This window comes from Melospiza georgiana, chromosome 1, assembly GCF_028018845.1.
Source record: "Melospiza georgiana isolate bMelGeo1 chromosome 1, bMelGeo1.pri, whole genome shotgun sequence".
NCBI classification, from domain to species: Eukaryota; Metazoa; Chordata; class Aves; order Passeriformes; family Passerellidae; genus Melospiza; species Melospiza georgiana.
The window spans coordinates 70,236,270-70,258,965 of NC_080430.1; the positions used below are offsets into that span (position 1 = coordinate 70,236,270).

A 22,696-nucleotide genomic window follows, 5' to 3' on the forward strand; every position below is an offset into this window, starting at 1 on the left:
TGATGTAAGTGGGACTGAAAGGGAGTCACAGTAAAGGGCAGCCACAGGAAGACTTTCTTTCACCATCTCTTGCATGTACACCATCATGGGAGGGTTTTAACATTGTCCATAGCTTGTCCCACTGTTTGTTTTTGCCCATGACTGGCATGCATTTTTCTAGAGAAGGAAAGGAGTCTTGGTTCTTGCAAATGGGAAGGAAATGTGTCAGTGTTCACTCTGCCTGAGGTAGCATTTCAGAGCCCTGGCTGTGTTGCACTGTGTGTATGACTCATAGCAAGCCTTATGGACATGGCAGTGCCCCCGCAGCACCACCTGATGACCCTTATTTTGGGGAGCAGCAGGCGTGGAGCAGCTCTGCATGGCTCCCTCCCGGCAAGTGCCCAGGCCCCAGGGCTGCTCCTGTCCAGCAGCAGGGAGGGGTTGTGCTCTGGCAACCCTCAGAACATTCAGAACCATCCACAAATACCAGCAGTTCCAGAAATCTCTCTGAAAGAAGGAGCGTTCCCAAGTTGATGTTTAGACAAGCGTGATTTGTCAAACGGGCTGTGTCTCAGTAGGTCTAGCTGTCTTCCACATCTTGGATCACTTGAGAATTAAAGGTGCTGGCTTTGATGCTGAAATAGTAACTGAAGCCTCTTTTACACCCATGTTTCTGGTAATGCTGATGTCACCACATGCTGTTGTCCTGTTGATCTTTTTTGTTGTTACACAGGCTGTTGGTTTTTAATCTCTTCAACAGCTGACATAATGGTTTATCATTTAATCATAGTGGTTTACTGTTTAATCATTCTGCCACCATCCTTTCCATAAGGCAACAACTGTCAAATATTAGCCAGGATTTAGTTATTTGCATAAGGACTTACTTACAGATAAGACATGCTTTTTACCTTTTCCGAGAGATACACTTGCTCTCAAGGAAGGATGGATTAAAATGTGGGTTTTTTACATAAAACTGTTTTCTCCTTCCTGTTCCATGACTGCTGGCAATATAGGTTGGTCCTTTCTAGAAATGAGGAAAAGGGATAGTATTGAATGTGTGTCCTCTTTTTGCTAAACTTAAACAGGGAAAAGTGTGTTCCTGTAAGGGATTGTTCTGGGCACTTAATGAGAATGCTTAGTCTGTTGTCATTATAGAAGGCTGGTAACATTTTATTTCAAAAATCCTTGTACAAATACAGAATTTTAAAAGAAGTGAAGGCTCTATAGCTTAAATAGTTGCAGCTTGATCTAGGAATTAGTGGCATGGTTATGTCTGCTTTAAAACAGACCATAACATTGATGTACCACACTTGTCTCTTCAGACTTAAGAATGTATCTGTTAATGTTAGACATATATCCATTAACTGTAGCTGTACTGTGGTTCCTAAGACAGAAAAGATGCTCAGAATTTCCTATTACTGTAAAATAAAAGGAGACTTTTCATTTTTATGAGATAGAAGTGGAAACATTTTTTTGTATGCTGAATGAAAAAGCACTAACTTTCTGCCATTCTTTTTAAAAACCCTAAATTTGGACCAAGTTGTTTTTCTCCTTGACAGGAAAAGCTTGTCAGCTAGACCTTTAGCACCATTTGCTTTGTGCTATGACTCTGTTATACTTTGGGGAGAGTATTTTGCACCAGACACCGTGTTGTGGCAACAGTACAATCACATTCTTTCAAGGAGCTCTTGGTGACTTCCTTGGCAAGGCAGCATTCCGTAAGTGATTGCCTCAGCAGGATTCAGACTAAAAATTTAAAATGTAATCTACTGTAACTTGGTTTAGGTCCAGGAGGGCATTTTCCCTTTGTTACAATTTTATTACTATATCAGTTTAATTTTTTGTTATTCAGTACTGGATTTATCAGCTCGTATTTCTTCAGCTTGTAGGAATTAAACATTGTAAAATCAATATTTCCGCTAATTAAGGTGGGTTTGGGGAGTGGATAATCAAACAGTGTAGTGAATCATTAAAAACTTACATGCTAATATTGACTAGCGTTATTGGCAAAAGGAGACCAATTCTATTCCAGGCATTTCTTTCTTTCTTACATTTTTAAAGCAGAAGCAAAACATGTTCAGTAAAAATTGATGTTCTCAGCATTTAATAGTGTAGCGGTGGTCTTTTTTGGATATAAAAGCAATGTGTTAAAATTCTGGGCACTCATATGTAGCATTTTCTTTCCCATCATTTAACTTACCAGTAATTAGTATCTTTTACTAATTCAAAGAGTCTTAGTATATTTGGAAATACGTGGAAAGCTATGTTCATGCCTCTTATGAACATAGTGGATAATTTGTAATTATTGCCAATTTTTGCCAGTACCATTTTATCCTCCCAGTGATGTTTTTTTCTTGTATGACATTGGCTAATGTTGGTTTTGCTTTTGTTTTTGGGGGTGTTGTTGTTGTTGTTGTTTACATTAGCTGTGGCCTTATTCGTGTTTGCATCTGGTCTTCTCAGAGGGTGTTACTGAACAGACCAGTAAGTGATGATTTGCTGCCACATCAGGAAATACCTTCCCTCTCCCTGGTTCCCTTACCATGGAACTAGTGGCTGCCAGTGGGACACTGGATGCTGTTGAACACCAACATGTTATTCTGTGGCATTTGACTGACTTTCACCTTATAAGCACATTCTCAAAAACCTCAGGTGTGCAGTCTGATTCAGAGTGACCTGACTGTGCTTCCCTCCTGGGTCAGATTCTTGCATGAACAAACTCCTCAAGATCCTTTCTGCAAGAGTGATTCCTCTTTGGCAGGGTTCTTTCACGCTGTGTCTTGTGCAGGGGCTGCACCTCTCTTTTGAAGGAAAGTACAGTAGGAAAAAGACTGAAAACACATTCTGAAAATATATTCATATACTTTTAAGGTATAAAAGCATAAAGTAGAAAACTCAACTTGATGTGAGCCAAGCCTCACATTGCATCTCCTCAGACTGTTTTTCTCTGTGCTTTTTCAACTAGATCACAACTTAAGGAGTTATTCTGTGGTTCTTCATAACCTTCCTAATTAAGGGAAACTTGGAATCACTCTGGAATTAAGGCATGACAGTTTAGCTGGTTGGAGGGAAGGAGGGTCCTAAGGAGAAATTATGTCAAATACCGTGTGAGCCACAGAAAATGATAAATGTGTTATCACTGTATTTCCTGAGAAAGTTTCTCCCTAAAATGCTTAATACATTCTTATTGCCTAATTAGAAGTTCAAAGGAGAAGCTTTTTTTGATGAAAGCACAGCATTTATCATTATTATTTCTAATATTAACTTGTTCGGTTTGCATGGGAAGCCTTGTAACTTGCATATTGATTCAAACAGGCTTTAGTAATTAGGGCAAGTTTTAATCTGTCTCTTACAATATCCTTTGACAATTCAACATTTCCCTCTGTGACTGAAAGAAATTGAATTTGTGTCCCTTAACATCAACTGGGACAAAGTAACACAGTGAGATGCAAGCTCCTGTGGTGGGTGCTAGAGGATTTGTATCTAGAGAGAGATGGGCACGTATTTGTCGCCCCCTGGGACAAGCCACAGTGTGACTTTGCAGGGAAGAAGTGACCTCAGTTAGCAGCCCTCAGGGATTAGTAACATTTGTCCTGCGTTCATTACAAGGTAGTTTTAGCTGGGACTGGAAGTGAGGGCCAGTGAAGATCAGTGGGTGCTGAGGTCTGTAGCCAGTGTAAGGGCAAGGAACACCAGGGAGTTGGCAGTGGCTCTGAATATCCCTTCCTTTATTTCATGGTAGCTTGCTGGTCTGTCCTGCCTGAACTTTAAAATGGCAGTTTGTGGAGGTGTGAATTTCAGAAATCACCTTTCTTACGTTGTTGGGCCCCATGGCTTGATGATTCTGGTTACCTCATCAGTCAAAAGATTTTGTGGAAGCTGACCCTTTACAACTCCCCTCTCCTGAGTGGATTCTCTGGTGAGTAAACAGAAAGACTTGCGCTCAAACTCTGGCTTTACTTCCAGAGAAGCCATTAATTGTGTGTTCTTTTGTAGGTGATTGCCAGGTGTCCATAGGAACTTGTGAGAACATAACATCTTTATTCTGCTGTAAAAATGAGGTGGCAGCTTCAGAAGTTACTGCCAGCACAAATGCAGACAATGTAAACGTACAATCTTAATAGGTTTAGAAAAATGGTTTAAATGTCATTTAGAAGAATTTCTCTGCAACTAATAGTGCATTTAAAGACTGAGTTTATGGAGGGAAGAACCCTCAAAAATTAAGATTAAAAATTTTAATTTTTTAATTCAATTTGATTTGCATGCTTGCAGCTTAAAGAAATTCCTAATTGGCTAGCTCTACTTTGAACTTTTTCCTTGCTGGTGTATTTTAATATAAATATTGATTGGATTGTGAGCTTGAAACAAAGTGAGGAATCATAGTCTGTAAATGCTGATTTGTACAGAAAATCCTAAGCACCAGTTAGTAAGATATTTTAATTTTTTTTTTTAAGAAACACAATTCTTGCTGAGTTGAGAGCTTTTTTTTACTTGTGAGCAGTAGATATTATTGTACCTCACATAGCTTTGCTGTAGGCAGTGGTGGAGTGCCTGGAAAAGTCTGTCAGACTGCTTTCAGAAATGGCAGGTTGTCAATTAACCCTGTAATTGTACAGCAAATTAGCAAATGTAGTATCTTGAGGATAATACTTTTTCTGTCAGTCTGCTTTTTTTTAGTGAGTGCATAGACAGCCCCAGTGATTTAGCCCAATATTTAGGACTGAGAAGTACTGTCACATAATTAACTCTTTAATTTACCCAGGGGGTTTAATTAGCAATCTTATTTATTATTATCTGTCTGCCCAAGTGGCTGGTGTAAAGGACATCAGGTCAGGCCAGCAGAAAAGTCTGGAGAAGTTGGCCATCTGTTTCTCCTTCTGGACAGATGTTGTAATTGGGATGCCTCCAGCCTGAGGGAATGGTAAGCCTGAGCTCCCTGCCTGGTCCAGATGCTCCATGGCTGTGTGTGTGTGCATGGTTTAGAAAGTTACTCTTTCACAAATAGTTACCAGTCCTACAAGCAGTGGAACACTTCAGAGGCTGTGTTAGTGGGAGGTCTAGCACAGATCTTCCCTATGCAAGAGTAGGCTTGGTTGAGTTTTTTGGGGGTTTTTTTTCTGACTAGAATTTTGGTCTGGAAGAGCAGTGGAAGCCTATGACACAACCACAGTTGTCACCATTTCTTTAGTATCTGACAAAATTTCCATTGACTCATGCTGTGCTAAACAGTGGCCTCTGCTCTGGTGAATCAGCACCAAGCTCATTTTAAAGTTTCAAAATTTGTACCACTTGTTTATAACATGGACTTTTGAAACAATAGTCATCTTCAAAACAATCTCTTTTTTGGGGAATTGGCTGTATTTGCCATTCTGTAAAACAAACAGATATTAGATAGAGCATGATATGTTTAGATATGGCTGAGCACAGCATCGGGAGCCACTGAATGGGTTGAGAAAAGAGCACCTGGTGTGATGAGGGTATGAATCCTTTTGCATATATGCTCCAGCTCTGATCCTGTTGAAGCAGTGGCTGCATGAGAAGAACCAATATTTATGAGTATGTCAAAAGACAAAATGTTTAAACACTTGGATGGGTTTGGAAGGAAATCAAATTCTGTGGATTCAGCCACAAGGAAATCTTTCCACAAAAAATGTCTGTCCTTGGTCAGGCTGCTTTCCTCATCAAGGATTCCCACGGTAGCAGAGGGTAGCTGATGAACACAAGAAAATTACTAAATGTTTTTTTTCTTTGACATGCAGGTGATGTCCCCTGCAAATCACAGTTCAATGCGGGCAAGAGAGGCCTGTAACAATTTTAAGTTGAAGGTAGGCTTCCCAGAAGGCAAAACTATGGGATGAACCTGTGTGATCTTCTTGCTGGTTCTGTGTCCATCCGCACCACCAAGCCTCACGGGATAGAAGACCAAGCACACATCATAAATGAGATGGTGAAGGATGCTTTTCTTTGCCTGTGAGCCACCACGCTCTGGAGGTCACCACACAAGGTCACACTGTATTTACTCCAAGGGTCCACTCCCATGCAATGGGCTTTGTGTCCCAGAGTGTGGTCAGTTGGGCACTCTGAATGACTCTGCTTTAACAGTAGTGAGAGCAGTCAGTCAGATCACCTTTTCCTACTTGTGCTGTCAAATGGATTGCAGGGTGTCATGGTGCACTTCCAGCCTGTTCAGAAAGGGTGCCTATTCTCCTGTTTCATCTGCTCCTGACCACATGGATGTTAGCTGGTTGAGTACTTTCTCTGAGTTACCCTCCTTCCTGGTACCTGGGTATGAGGAATATACCACTTGAAAACTCCCACAGAAGAAAAACATTTCTGAGGAAAATAGAAGTAGAGTGACATTTTCTTTACTCTTCTGAATGTTTTACAAGGTCAAAGCAAAATGATCGACCACCAAGCTTGAGAGTTCAAAAGAAGTGCCAAGTACACATTTACATGGTAGAACTCATTGCCACATGCCTCAGCATGCTGGGGAGGCCAGCAGGTGGATGAGTTCAAATGGTGATTAGACAAATTAATCACGTCTGTTAAAATGGTGTTATGGTTACATGGCCATGAGGTTGCCAAAATGTTGTTGTCACTGGAAGCAGAGGAGGCATTTCAGCAGAAAGAGGTATAGGCATGTGTGTCATATTCATGCTCCCTTTCCCTGAAGAACTGCTTGTGGACTCTGGTGGGCACCAAATACTGGAAAAGGTGGATCCTTAAATAGATCCACTTATCAGTGCTTATGTTCTCCCCCCTACACCATTCTATTCTCTTTGAAATGCTTTTGGGTTTGCGACACTTGTCACCTACCTCTAAGGATGGGATCATGTTGAAAGAAGTGATGACAAGAGGAAGGAACTAATTTTTTTCCCTTGTCTCCTGGATGCTCCATCCCAACCTGACCACCTCTGTTCCAAAAAGGAGACATTTTTAATACCTAAACATTCACAGTAATGCTTGTAACTTCATAGGGGATGAAAGAAACATTTTTCTTGTATCATTCTGTGTTTTTAAAACCTATTTATAACCGGAAAAGGGAATTTTCATATATAAGCCCCAGCATTATTCAAGTGAGGATGATGTTTTTGTAGCTATTAAATTTACAAAAATATTTGATCTGTTAATTTGTGGATGAAGTTTGAGTTGCTCCTTTGTTTCTTAATCCAAATATTATGCTATCAGTCAGTGAAGAACTGAAGCTGAATTTTTTCCATTAGGAAAACTAAACTGCTGTAGTTTACTCTAGAAGTGGCATGAAATAAAAGGATACAACTGGATGCTTAGAGTATGCTATTGAATTTAATTAGAGTCCTTAAGGTAGTCAGATTAATTTGCATGATCCTGTAAGTTTTTCCTTCTGAGATGAGGATTTTTAGAACTTCCTGAGAAAATGAATACCATAGTGAAATGAAAAGATGTTTTCATAAAGACTAATGTCATGAGGGGCATTGATACATAAGCCTCACAGAATACCTGGGACTGGAAGAGAGCTCCAGAAATCTCTGCTCCAACCCCTGTTCAGACATGATCAACGTAAAGCAGGTTTATAGATAAAGTAGCTTGCAGATAAAGTACTGATAATTGAAAGTGTAGTTTCAGTTTAAATAAGTTTGTCTGTGTATGAAGTATAATTCTTAAACTCACAAGGTCTTTTGTATCTTGAGTTCTGCAAAATTATTTCAAATTTGTGTGGTTTGAGGAATAGAGAACTGCTGTGTTGTGCAAGAAACTGGTGGGTTGCTACAGTCTTCTCATCTCTAGCTGTGAGGGCGTATTAGCAGCTTAATTGAAACAAATTATGTAGAATATTCAGAAAATACTTAAGAAATTTACTTTTGAGGGGTATCTTATCCACAGAAGTTGCTGTACAGCAGGAAATAGTATTATCTGCATTGATTGTAGGGTCCTGTATATGGTTCTGTGTTAGCAAAAATTTTTCCACTAATCACATCTATTCTCTTATATCTATGATGGCCATGGCTTGTGGGACATTAATCATCAAATAAGGATCATGTTTTCAAGACTGGGATTGTAAATTTAGCATATGGAGCTAATTGGATTTGGGAACCAGAGCAGACAAGATTTGTTTCAGGGCTAGTGTGACAGTGGGGTTACATCATGCAGTTTTGTTTATTCGGTTGTGCATGTGGAGCACGGAGCAGGAGTAAAATACTGCATTGGTTAAGCAGTAAGTGGTTAAACACAGCATTTAGGCTTGCATGTTTTTTAAGTGGAATTTTCTGGAATGTCTTTTGAAGTGCCACAATGCCATCTACTGGCTCATTTTTCTGTGCTTTTTCCCAGAGGGGGGTTTCTTTTGTACACAGGCTTATATGTAAGGGGTTTTTTACGATATTTTTGAATAGCAAAATAAACAAGCTGAGATAGAATGAGCAAAATGAATTTTGGGTGCATATGTTTGTTAAGGGACATCATGCATTATATACATTAAAGAATCATTTTGAATCTCTTACCAGTTAGTCTTGCTCTCCTTTTGTTAAAACTCTGAGATGATTAATACTGAAAGATTAAGGACAGATCTCTGCTTTACATAATAGCTTGTGTGTAGTAGCTTCACTGTTTTCTGTTTATAGTCAGTCAGTTTCCCTTCTTCTTTCAATATTTATATACAGAAAATGGAAGGAAAATTTAGAAATACTTAAGGTGTCAAGCCACAGAAAGAGGAAAGTGCTGTATTAGAAATTACTTCCGACAGGATTTCTCACTGTCAAATTCCTGGACTCAGTCTATTCCCCATAGCTGCCTCCTGTCTCGGCCTTCTCCCCAACATGTGTTTAAATAGTCTTTTCTAAATTCATCAACAACCTTCCATCAACCAAAAACTGTAGACTGTCTAACAGTCATTATGGAGAAGTGTGTATTGGAAAATATTATTCTCAGTATCAGACTGTTCAAACTGTAAATGAGCAGTGGGCAATTCTAAGAAGTTTTATTAATTCTTGTTTTTCATCAGACTGACTAATATTACCTATAGGAGTAGCCCTCTGTCTTCTATTTGCTGCCAACAGAAACAAATGGGCAAATATAAAAATAATTAAAAAGAAACAAAACAGGAACTGTATGTACTGGTAAACACTGCTATTTTCTAGTTTCATTGCTGGGTTTTTCTTTAAGTTCTCTGGAGAGTTTCCTTATTAGTTGGTCATTCTGTTTGCCTTCATAAAATACTCTTCACTTTTAATTTGTTTTTCCCCTTCACATTCAGTTTTTTCCTAACAGAAGTTTTTCATAATCCTGCCTTCTTTCAGTCTAGTTAGGAGAAAAAGCCATTGGTAATGGCTTGTAACAATTTAAATTGTTTTTTAATAGATTTGTAACTCACTCAAGCACAGCTGCAGAATCATTATTCAAAACAACAGCTAGAAAAAAATGTCCAGCAGTTTCCTAGACGGCCTATAATGAAGGTAAATTCAAACATCTGTGCCCTTCCTGGCCTTTTACCCTTTATCTCAATGACATTCAGAAGGTCAAGTGGATCTTGCCAAGCCCAGTTTTTATCTAGTAGGAGCTGTATCTTGCTGACAGCTGCAGGGTGTTGTGCACTGGTGGACGAGCCCAAGTGCATTTGGCCAGCTTGTATGGAAGGAAAGGTGTCAGTATGCTCAAGTCAGTGCTTGTTTGGGCAGTGGGTTATTGCCCTGCAGCTGTGGGCTGTACCTCGCTGGTTTGGGCAGTGGGTTATTGCCCTGCAGCTGTGGGCTGTACCTTGCTGGTTTGGGCAGTGGGTTATTGCCCTGCAGCTGTGGGCTGCACCTCGCTAGATGGGGCAGTGGGTTATTGCCCTGCAGCTGTGGGCTGCACCTCACTTGTTTGGGCAGTGGGTTATTGCCCTGCAGCTGTGGGCTGCACCTCGCTTGATGGGGCAGTGGGTTATTGCCCTGCAGCTGGTGAGCTGTGCCTCGCTGGTTTGGGCAGTGGGTTATTGCCCTGCAGCTGGTGGGCTGTGCCTCGCTGGTTTGGGCAGTGGGTTATTGCCCTGCAGCTGTGGGCTGTACCTCGCTGGTTTGGGCAGTGGGTTATTGCCCTGCAGCTGGTGGGCTGTACCTCGGGAGCAGTGGAGCTGAAATGATCCCACTTGGCACCCGCGTTGTCTTTTGTCACGTAAATGATCCGTGTCAGGGAGCGTGCGCTGGGGAGTGCAGCTCGTTGGCAGCTCGGGCTTCCCAGTCTGTGCTAAACAAGCCGCCCAGAATGGGAGCTCTGCCGAGGGGAAAGCCCTCAGTGGTGCATCCATCACTCTGCTGCCTGGGTTTCGCCGGAGTGGTTTGGGTGAGGAATGCTCTTCTCCGACGTGTGCAGAGGAACAGACATTGCTCCCTGCCTGTGTTTGGAATAAGTGCTAACCTCCCACTCCTAATTATTATCTGTGCTGCAAAATACTAGGGCAAGTCTCTGCTTAGTGTGACATTAAATAAGGGAGGACTGGCAAAACCAGAAGAGCAAACAGGATGATTTTATACCATATCTTCAATTACAATCTTTTTTTTTTCTTTTTTGAACTGTCCTGTGCTATTGAAAAGGAGGAAGAACTAATTAGGCCAGTTGCTGAAAGTGTTTTGCCACCCACACTACTGAAAAGAACTCTTTGTACAGAATTAGCTCTTACCAGCTGTGCTAAATCCAGTAATTTATCTTTGCCAAAAAAAAAGAAAAAAAAATGCTGCTTTAGTTTAGTCCAATTAAACAAGTTAATGTAAGCTATACCCTATATCCACACAAACACGGGTATCTCCTGCTCAAAAGCTGCAGGGTTTACAAATAATTATTTTCTTCTTCGTTAATTTTTCCTTCTGTTTGTACAAAGGGCTGGGAAGAGGAGCCCTGGGAAGTTAACCCATTTGTGTGTGGAAGTGCCTAAGTGTCCCCCTGCAGAGCAGTGTGATGACAGGACACCCACCTCAACCTGGGCAGGTTGGAGCACGAGGGTTTGGCTTTGGCTTGGTGTGGTGCTGCAGGGGATGTTTGCCTTGGCACTGAGAGGCAAGGGAAGCAATTCCTGCCCCAGGGGAGAGGCTGTAGGAAGTCAGAGGCCTGCCCACCATCACCTGTAGTAACTTCAGGAGGAACAGAGTGGTTCACTGTCTTTGAGGTTTTGGCTCTGCAGAGGTTGCTTAATCAAGGAGATGATCAAAGTAATGGTTTTTCAGTGGGGTGTTGGTTTGGAAACTGAGCTGGACCTGAGAAATTATTCAAGCTGACCCTGGCGCAATGGATAGCAAGTGAGAACTCACAGGCCCAAACATGGACTGAAATTCAACAAATCTATCCTCAGTCCTAAAACATTAATGCCCTTTCTTGTTGGCCTCCTACTCAGGTTCTTAAAGAGTGTAGACAGTCCAGGCAACAAAGTTTTTTTATGGCTTTCACTGGAACTCTTACAAAAGAGGGGCGGAGTAGAAAAATGCTCTTTGAAACGTGGAGGTTTGAAGATAGTAAACCAAGAATGATGGCTGAGCAAGAAAAAGAAATCTTTGGATATCCTCCATCACAGAAAGTAAGATAAACAAGGAAATTATGATTTTGTGAGGAACAGATGACTGTAGTTTAGTAATCTGTAAAAATTTTGCCAAAAAAAGGAAGTCTTTTTAATGCCAAAAAATAAAAATTTATTTCTGTCCTGAAATGCTTAGAGATCTCCTAAACACTGCAGTAGGGACTTGGCATGTATTTGCCTCGATTGGGTGCTCCTTTTTTGGGCAAAGATGCAGATTGAATCAAAAACATCCAATACAGAATTTATCTTTGTAAATACATCTACAATTTCCAAAGATAAATTCAATCTGTTATTTCTTCTCTTTCAAATATAATTTTGCAATTTGAATGGGCACAGAGAAAAGCCCAGTCTGTAATCACATCTGAGGTGTATCTAAGGTAACATCAGTGCAGAGGAAGAGACATATTGGGACCTTAAAGTAAATTGTTCCTCATATAAAATTAAGTTTAATCCTTGGTTATAGCCTTCTTGGAGGACAGGGGAAAATTAATTTTCTCTGTCTTTTATGTCTTGGAAACTGGTCTGTGTTATAGAATTTACTTTTTCTTTTTCTGAAACACAAAAGGCTTTGTTACTTTAAAATGCTAATAAAGCACCTGTCAGTTTTACAAAATGCAATGTACCTCGTGCCATCCTGTAACCAGCACCAAGAATTTGGTATGTATAGTTTGGAGTCTTGAAGAAGATATATCACCACCAAATAATTAAAATGTGGCTAGCATCCATTCAAATCCAAAATTTAGCAGGTCAATATGTGTTTCATGTCCCCACTAATAGCTTCAGTAGCAGATTTTAAAGGCATTTTTTAAAAACATTCTTCTGTCTCAAAGGACATTAACAAAACAGAAACTTTAAATTGCTAGGTTAAACAATATTACAGTTCTGAGTCACCTGAACTTTTCCCCTCTGTGTTTGGTGGTTTGAATAAGATCAGAATAAATCAAGAAAACAAATTCAAGTTTATTTAGTTAATATGATATTCCCTTACCAAATGTACACAATGTGTTATACTTGAAAGGAAGAATATTCGATGCATGTGCAATAGATGATCGTTCCAGCCTGTCTTAATTGGTGCAGTTTTCCTGCAAGCTGCAGATAATTCTTTTGTTTAAGCGAGTAATCGAAGATCTGAGCTGTGAAAGTAATTATGCATCTCTGTACTTCTTCTACCTATGTATACTTTCTATAAAATACTGGGCAGGATGCTGCTGAGAGAGGTAGCTCCCACAGGAGATTTCTCAAGCATAATACATGTTGTGTACTTGTTATCCATTTGTCTCATAGAATTATTACTGCAGGTGTTTGTGCAGCCTCACGCTTTGGTGTACTGCAGATACTGAGAAAACTTCTAGTTCAGAAAAATCAAAGTGTAGCAAATGTGCACAGGTGACAACAGTGCTGTGTAAGGTACTACAGGGATGAACTCTGAATGGACGTGAGCTCAGGCCCAGCTAGGATCAGAACAGCTGCTGGTTCAACAGCAGGGGTGACCAACATTTTCCATGCTGCCAAACCAAATGCATTTTCTGGAGCCATCAGCACTGCTGTGTGACACAGCGTTTTCTTCACTGAAGGATCAGTAGCTTTGGCTGTTCCCATCACTCTGGGCTTGCTCACTTCTGGGCTGCTTTTGGTCTGTGTCAGCTCCAACATACTCTCTGGCATGTTGCTTGTATGCATCTTCCCAGAACTACATCCTGCCAGTCCCACTTTTCAGTCCTTGGTATCTTGGTACCTGCTGTCTTAAAATGTCCTAGCTCCTGAAGTTCAGCGTTTCCCAAGGAACATACTTTATGTACTTTTCCCCTTGCACTTACTTTATGTACTGTTCACTTAAAAATGTGGTGAAGACAAAACTTTTCAAGGCTTTGAACAATCATCATTTAGACAAGCAAATGTCAGTTAAAAACAGAAAAAATCCGTGTTCCATTTGCTGCTCTGGAACTTTCTCTGAGTTTGAGCAGTTTGGGACAAAATCAGGTATTTTCAGGAACTGGAAGAGAGAATAAATGTAGAAGGTGATTAGCATTATTAAAAAAAGAAAAGGCAGAGAGGTACAGGTGGATAAGTCATTTTCTGAAAGATGTTAATCTACAGACATGCCATATACATCTTTTGAAGCTGTTTAGCAGCTCTTCTCAGCAGCCAAGTTCCCCAGTTTACATAAGAAATAAGACTAAAGATGGTTTTTGCAGTACATTGCATTTCTAGCATCTGACTTTAAATACAAATGTTGTAAAAGATGGTCTTTAAATTGTGATTGTTGTCATAATCTTGTGGCAGCTCAGTTTAGTACCGCAGTAGTTCACAGTATGAAAATTTATTAGGGCTGCAGAATTACTTGATCACACTACTCAGTAAGCATATTTAATATCTGCTTATAACTGTCCATAATGACTACATTTTCTTCACTGTTCCATTCCAAAAGTCTCTTGGAAGTAGTGATCCAAGAAAACACTGAAGAATAAAATATTTTCCTTTAATGATGACAATTTAGTTTTTTGTATGTATTGTGGAGTTATTGTATCTGCAATACACAAACATTACAGTACTTTTGTGGACCTGGTACAGAATGTGTGTTTTGTGACAGTGGCTGTTGTATTATACTACTGACAAAAGTAAGGCAGGCACTCACATTGGCATTGATGAATTCTGCTTATGTAGTTGCTGTGAAACATAGGGTCCTCTGTGAATGGTCGGGGTATTTACATACCAAATGTCTCAGCATTACTAGACTACCTGTTATACCACACTCAGCACAATGCTATCCAGGTCTTTGTCTCTATATTTTCAAGTACTAATGTTTTATATTCCTTCCCTTGCCACACTCAGCATCTTACCTGAGTGATTTTTCTCTTCTTCATGCTATATTAAGAAGAGATCAGGCTATATTAGGTTCTTCCCCTTTATCCACATGGGATTGACTCTTTAGAAGACCTGCTTCTTCTGTGTTTGGCTTTTTGAGGAGTTCGAACTGCTCTGTGAAGGTCGAGGCTTTCTATGCAAATATCAGAGAAACAGCAAGATGCTGAAATAACATTAACAGGTAATAAATAGGGAGGGAGGAGAAGTGGGAGTCTGGAGATTGCCAGGATGCTGAAAGCATGAAAAGATCACAGAACATTACATTTGCAGATCTGCTTCTTCCTTGAATGTGTGTTGTATCAAACCTTCACCTGTCTGTTTAAGCCCAAAATCAGTAGCTGCTTACTTTCCTGTGCCTCACTCTCTGACACCTTTGTAAGGTAACCTTTGCAATAGCAGAGGGTTGATTCTTCCCCTTTGCAGCCATCTGCTGTTGGCCCCTGCCTGTTTTTGAGATGGCATTTTTGTTGTCACGCTCCTTTTTGTCTGCAGGCTGAGTGGCTTGCAGGAAACAAGAGAATTAAAACTGTGACTTTACTGAAGGCCCACACAATCTGGTCCACTTGTCTTTCATAGAATCATAGAACAATCCAGGCTGGAGGGGGCTTGAAAGATTCCTGTTTTGCCTTCTCTGATGAGGGCCCTTGTTACTTCAAGCTGTAATCAAGTGTAGCTATTTGGAGTAAAGGCCGTGTCTGTCATGTCCAAGTTGTCTCTAAGGGCAGTAGCCTTGTTGGGTAATTTTAAGAATATTTTGAGAAATATTAAGTGATTAAAAAGAATCCCTTGCTATTTTAGATCACCATATACAAAATGCATATGAATATATATGCTTACAGTATTTTATGTGTAAATCATTGCTGTAATAGATGAGATTCTCTGCTCTTTTCACTGAAGAGTATCTCTTCAGGGAGACCCATAAAATAAATTAATGAGAATGTTAAATAAATACATCATCCAAATTAAGGTGTTCAAGATGAAGTGCTTATGGTTCTAAAAAAATTACATAATTTATCATTATTAACACAAATAACTTTCAGATACGGTCTTGCCTATTAGCTGCCTTATTTTACTTCACTTCACACCTTTGTGAAAGCCAGACAAATGGTAGCAATAAATTAATATTTCCTGCCGTCTCAGAAGCTTCATGTAGCAGTGGTTGTAGCATATGTTATGGGATAAAGAAACAAAGAAAACAGCATTTGCAAAACACAGGCTTACAGAAGTAAAATACACAATAGTTCCAACTTCTCAGCTCTGTGCTTTCCTTCCCTTCCTTTCCCATTCTCTGTAGACAAATGGAATCAATTAAAATAAGGGAAATGTCTCCAAAATATTTTTCCACATTGATTCCAGCTCTGGAGAGTGGAATAACCTATGCGTTTAAGAAGCCAAATGTAGTTTTTCAACAGTCTTTCCCGAGTGAAAATAAATAAAGCTTCTGCTATAACATTTAATACCAACACAAAGATTTGGCAAAGAACTGAAGTTATTGATGAGATTTTCGTTTCATTTGAGTTGTATTAATTACTGTGTACCACACTGGTGTGTTTATTATTGCAGTAAAAGATAATTTCAAAAATGTCTGTCCATATCCATTTAAAAACAAATAAAAAGTATTAAACTGAACCTTAGTAAATATGAAAACTTTATTATAAAGTGTGCTGTGCATAGCATATCCGATTTTGGGAGTGGGGAGAAAAGGTAATGCTTCTTAAGAACAATAACCACTTCACTTAAATTTGCAATAGGATTGCAAATTGGTTGGCATCATCTAATAGGAAAGACTTCAGGTAAACAACTTAGAAGACTGTTGCCAGATCCTAAAATAACCTTTATTCTTGAACATTTCTGTTCTTGTCAGCATTCACTTAAGATGCATTTTATAGTCACTGTGCCAGAAAATATGAATGTGGAACGTCTTCATGTAGTGTTAGAGGCCCAGATTAGCAGCCATAAATGCAATATGACTGTAGTGTCATCACGGATTTTTCTTCCTAGTTAAGATTCAGCAGTGTGCCCATGAGATACACCTGTCAACTTCCTAGGTGCAACAGGAAAAAAAACCCTGATTTTTTATGTGTGTGTGCATCTTTGTGTACGGTATAAATATATTAATATGCAGGACTTTTTCCTTTTTATCCATAATAAAGAACCATGAAAATGTATATGTTTATATGTGATCCCTGCCTGTAATAAGGTAGCAATTTCTTGTCTACAAATTTGTAATAAAAGAGAGAAAATGGCTATGATTTTATCTTGAGTTTGATTTTTTTCACATATTTATGCATGTACATATAACAACCTGTATATATATATATTAGATATGTAAATGTTTTTAATATGTAAAGCGATCTGTTGTACATCAGCTTTAGTTATGAGCAGCATTTCTTCAAGAAAAACAGGGAACCATTGTTACTTCTCCAGTGATGACCCTCTTGGGAGATCAATTTTTTATAAAACTGACACCTAGAGAAATTGCTGTCTTGCAGTGTTTCTGTATTACTGTGCTGTGGTGGCACTTTTATGTGTTTAGACATTGCATTGTCCAGTAAGTTGATTCTACATAAGATGAGAGTGTTGCACCATCTCCTTTTAGGCCACTCCTGCTTTTGTCTGTCATCAAAAAATAAACAGTGGCATGAAACAATTTTTTAAAAAAATTAGCTTGCTTTTGAGGGTAGAAAGGCTGCTGCCTAGCTACTTACCTGAGTAATTTTAGGGCACTCACCCTGAAATTTATCAGTGAGACCTCACACAAGCAGGTAGCTATTTGTTTGGAGATTGGCAAGTTTGGCAGGATGATAAGGATGAGTAATTCAGTGACAGTGAGAAAAAGTGTCTTCATCTGGGCTCAGCAGGAATTGTTAGAGCTCATGGGTTATATGCCACACAATTACAATTCTGTAAAGTACATGGGAAAAAGAGATGTCTGGCCACCTTTGTGCTGCAGAGCCTAAGGAAGGAAAAATGTGGTGATTAATTAAGTAGACAGACATTTATACAGAGCTGTCGAGGAAAGATGCCATCGTACTTTTCAGAGCAGAACTATGCACTCTGAATGAGGCAAATTCGAAAAAAAATGTAAAACCCAGTCACCTTATCTTCAGCCCTGCAGAAATATGAGCAGTCACTTCTACCTCAACTCTGAGCTGCAAAGTAAAATCTTTGTGTGGATGAAATACACAAGACATGCCACACACCTTCAGAAACTGAATATAATCTAGTGGTATTTTGCAAGTAGTAGCAGCAGGACTGCAGGATCTACTCCACCAGCTATGTCAAGATGGGAAGGCAGCCCCAAGGATTCAGATTAGCCCGTAGAATTCAGGTTAGCCCCTAGGATTCAGGCTGCCTCCCAGGCCAGCACTGTCCCACTGCAATTGCATTTGTCACATGGCTTGGCACGGAAGCCACACACAACCTGCTCACCAGCCACAGGTGTCCCTGAGAGTCGGGCACTGGCAGCCAGACTCCTTTAGAGAGGACAGAGTTCAGTCAATTTGGCTGGATTTGTTGAAATTTTAGGGTAATACCATGTTCTTTCAGTGTCTGCAGGACATTCAGATTTTACTTCTATAATTCTTAATTCTACAGTTTAATTCTTACTGCACCTCCCCATACATACCTTTGATGCTCTGTTATATAGGGAAAACCTTTCCTACATGCTTTTTTTCCCCCAATAGCAATGAAAGACTGCATGAAGTGGCTAATTCCAGTGGTTGCTTCCTGCCAGCTATGACAAAGGACTAGTACTTGTTTCCATATGAACACACAAAGACCTAATAACCAGAGAATGGTTGGGTTAAAAGACGGACTAATGCTTACTCTTCAGTGATTTCTTTTTCCCCGTTTGTTGTCTCACATCTGCTGATAAATCCCATTCTGAAGCCCTAAGCCTTCTCCTGGACCCAGACAGAAGGCAATACAAGAAGGAGTCTTCTTGTTCACAAAAAACAGCTGACCATATAGACTTTACTAAATCTTTGAACAAAGACAAATTATCAGGTTTTGAGGGCTGGACCTGTCAAAGTACATCATTTTTCAGGCAGAATTTAAACATCAAATAATCCGAAAGGAGCTGAGAAGCATCTCTGTATTTCTATTTATTGTCCTCTCCTGATGACAGTGTGGTTCTTTATTGCACATTCTTTTCTGGGGAATTTAATTGCAATGTGTTACCTAGAGAGGTAAGTTTATTTACTTTTGGGTAATTCTGGGGAATTTAATTGCAATGTGTTACCTAGAGAGGTAAATAAACTTTTGGGTAACACACAAAACGCAAGTTGCTGAGCAAATGATGGAGCCTTTCTCCCCAAAAGTTTCCTGTGAAAAATGCATATTTTATGATTGGCTTTTTGCAAATATTAAAATGACTATTATATGTGTTGTGTTAGAAAGTAATGCTGTATTAATTCTCTTAAGTAGTGTGTCAAATATAGTTTTAGGTTATAAAAAATATTAAAATAGAAACTATGCTATGTAGGATACTTTTTTTAAAGAAAGGACTTGCAGCAACTAAATCTTTCAGAGAAAGAGAATTTATTGCCCTCGTATCAGAAGAAACTAACTTCTTTCCACCTCGAAGGCACTGTTAGGATTCAGAAGAAGTTGAGATGACCAGACAGAATCCTGTATTTGAATGGAATTTATGCATCATGTATGAAGTGTATGAATATGCAACAGGCTATGGTTTTTAAAGGTTAATCCTTTGTTAACGGGGGTCCTTTTTCAGGCTTTTTTTGCCCAGAAAAAGGTACCCAGATATCTGTAACTCTTTAGTTCTATTGCCTCATATTGTCCTAATTCAATTTATACAAATTACTATTACTCTAATTGTATTACTATTTTTATAACCATTTTATTACAATTAAACTTTTAAAATTTTAAGAACAAATGATTGGTGTTTTTCACATTTCCTGTGGTCAGTGGAACTCCCCTGGCACTGACCTATGCACTGGCTTCCAGCCACCTACCAGAAGAGTAAATGTGGTGTACAAGCTACAAACATGCACAATGGAAAAAGAGCACAATAGGTGGCCACTTAAGTCTCTAATTTGGGAGAGTGCTCCACAGTGAGTGCATGCTGCTGAAATGCTTTCTTTAGGCTCAGGGTGGTGAGGACACTGCAAGAGGGCTGTTGTGGTTTGTAGGGTTAATGAGTGTCAGTGTGTAAATACTGGTGCAATCCTTCTGCTGAGGCAGGGGATGTTATGGATGGGAATTTTTCAGCAGCTATAAATGGAAGGTTTGTTTGTTTTGTCTAAGGCACATGGGAAAGGCTTGATCATAACTTTAAAAATTCAATGCTAATGGCTTAAAAAACAAAAATCCTTAGGTTTCAAAGTTCAGCTTACAGTGACATGGCAGAGGTTGTGGAAGGCAGGCAGCAGAGCAGGCAAGCTGCAGCAGCCCAGCAAAGGCCGACAGCACAGCAATAGTGGCTCTGCACTTGCTGAAATGCCTGCACGCCTGCGGTTTGCTAAGGAAGCAGCTCACACATAAATCTGTGCTTTTATTGCATTCAAGTCAAGAGGTGCAGCAGTAGATAACATCACCTGTTGGCACAGGGACAGCAAACAGCAGCTTGTACCTTTCTCCTACAAATCCATCTGCCCCAGCTGAATATGATTGACTGAGAAGTCACGTACTCAGTCCCATGTATCTCCCCCAGCTGGGGGAGAAAAAAAAATGCAATTCAGGTTTCAGCATTTTTGTAATCCCTCTGAGCCTCCCATTAAATTTGCTCTACTGTGTGGGAAAGGATTAAAGATTCTTTGGGCTCCAAAACACAGTATACAAAAATTAAGTGCTTCAGCATGGTTTATGGTAAGGCAGCAACTAAAGTGTATAGCCTGCCACATAACCCAGAACAGCGAGTTCTCTTTGACAAGTAACACTTGTTGACAGCTTAAAATTTCTGTGGGTAACACATGTCACAGTTGTGTATGGCCTTTGTATTAAATATTCTGTATGCAACATATTTCATAAGAAACTTCAAAAATAATCAGAGTTGTTCATATGCTGTTACTAACTTAGCTCAGAGTGCCAAAAGAAGGAAATATTTGTTGGCAAGGAAAACTTCTGTTCCTTTACGAACAGCTTCATAAATGCTCCCTTGTAATAAATATTTCAAGATTAAAATCAATGTGTTACAAGTTTCAGACAAGGCTGTTTATCAAGATTAAATAGTTCATTTCCTAAAAGGCAATATTATTCACATTTTTTGTGAGTGTGAGCACAGATGAGAAATTTTTATTCAAGAGAGGCCAGGATTTTTTCCCCACAAAAAATGTTAAATGGAAAATGCTAAAAACATTCTTTCCCTGATTTTTTACTACTTTGAGAGCCTGACTTGCTGTTAGGTTTAATTTGCACAGTATTGAATTCTACTAAATATACCATGTTTAGTGTAATTCAGCATCTAGTCTTTTTTGTCCTAATTCAACACTTAAATGTATGAACCTTTTTGTAGTGAAAAGGACACAGAGCTGCTGTGTACCCAGGCCTGAAGGAAAAGGTACGGGCAAGAAAGGGCACAACAGATACTAAAAAGTAGACTCCAAAATCCATGCTTTTAAAAATAAACATTGTCTTCTGCTTTCACTACCCTACTTGCATGAAACTTCTTCCTTCCCCATCTCAGCTGCTAAGCCAAGAGCTGTGTGTGACAACTGCCAGCTGCTCCTCCAGCCACAATTTACCAATGTTATGGGGCAGACTAGAAAGTGCTAAAGAACAAGAGGAGTCAAAGCATCAATGTTGCATTTTTGTCATATTTCATTTCCTCATTTTGCTTTCCTAGAAAGCACAAATATAGGAGGTCTGAATACCATCTTCTGAACAAGAGGTAGCTCCAATATATGTAAAATGCTGCTGCTGAACTAACAACTGTTGAACTGTTTTCCCCATTAATAAGGGAAATTACATTAGGATTCCAAAGGAACTGGTAAATAGTACTGTGCCATGCAATTTATATCTAGGCTCTCCACCTAAAAAGAAAAAGAAATACCTGCTGATTATATCCATATTTTTGTTTTTCATTATATTTGTCTTTTCATTTTTCTCAACATAGAACCTGCTTGCTTTTTCTCTGTTGTAACTTCTAATGTTATTTTTTGAGACTTTAAATGGTATTCCTCAATGTCATTATTTCAAGATTCTATATGTGCAGGTATTTTATGTATTGGTTATTTTTCTTAAGGTGTAGACAAGTGTACTATTTACAAAAAGAAATGTTTAGAGAAAGAAAAATGCAATTATGAAAAAGCTGAATATCTGGGCTGTTCAATTCTTGGGGGTTTTTGTGCAGCCTAAATTATAACCTGTTTACTGATGTTTTGGTTTGATTTCAGGTTACCATTGGCCAGATGTATGCCACAGAAAAATTGATCATTGAGTATCCAGACATACAGCCAATAAAAGCCTCTGCTCCTGAAACAACACTGGCCCATCTTCATCCTACAGTGCCACCACGTACAGAAACTGCACCACGTACAGAAACTGCACATGCCCACTTCTGAGCTTGTCTGTTCACCATAAGAAATGCCTGAGAGACTGTTTTTGGCAACCACAGTTCTATTTTCTAAAGGGTCACGTGTTCTAAGATAAATAGCTGTGATTTATAATAGCATATAAAGTAGTCTTGGAATCTGTTTGCTTGTGTGTCCTATGTGATGGAATAGTTCCTGCTCTATTTCAACAATAAAACTTCATTAAACTACCTGCAACCAGCTACATTATTCTGCTGCTGACATTGTCTCTCACTGACCACAAAAAACATGTTGGTTTAAAACCCCTAAAGATTTAAAATCCTTCACCCAGTTACTGATTTTGTATTAATCCTGTTGCACTTAAAAATATCCAGCATCTGAACTAAATTAGTAAGTACATATTTTATTTAAAGTATTAAAACCAGAGATGGTCAGAATTTTCGTCTCCTGGACTTTGATACTTACAGATATCACAGGCTGCATTGTGTGGTTTCCTTGAAGAGCATCCCTTGACATTTCAGGGGGTGACATAAAAAAATCACTAGTCCTTTCTTTAGTTTCCAAGAGTTAATATTAATAACCAGTCCTACTTTGAGCAATTAACTGATCAGAATAGCAGAATGGAAGACTTGAATTACTGACCCTTGGGAGCTTTCAAATTTTTTTTCACCACCAAGTCCTTTAATTTGTTGAGGTGAAGCTATTAGCAGAAAGCTAACTTTATCAAAGATTTCCCTTTTTCACAAACATCGTGAATTTTGGCAGAAGAAAAAGAACCTGACTGGAACAGTAACTCGAGTGCTGTAAATCATGAAGTGGCAAAAAGCTTTGCCTAGAA

General features: G+C 39.2%; 1 protein-coding gene across 1 annotated transcript in view; it reads left to right on the forward strand.

Moving 5' to 3' along the window:
* Positions 1–22,099, forward strand: part of LYRM4 (LYR motif containing 4) — an 85,670-nt gene extending 63,571 nt beyond the window's left edge. Inside the window, exon 3 of the mRNA XM_058019647.1 lies at positions 21,721–22,099. Coding sequence (XP_057875630.1) covers positions 21,721–21,888 — 168 coding nt within the window. The 3' untranslated portion in view covers positions 21,889–22,099. The remainder of the gene's footprint in view (positions 1–21,720) is intronic.
* The last annotated feature ends 597 nt before the right edge of the window (positions 22,100–22,696 follow it).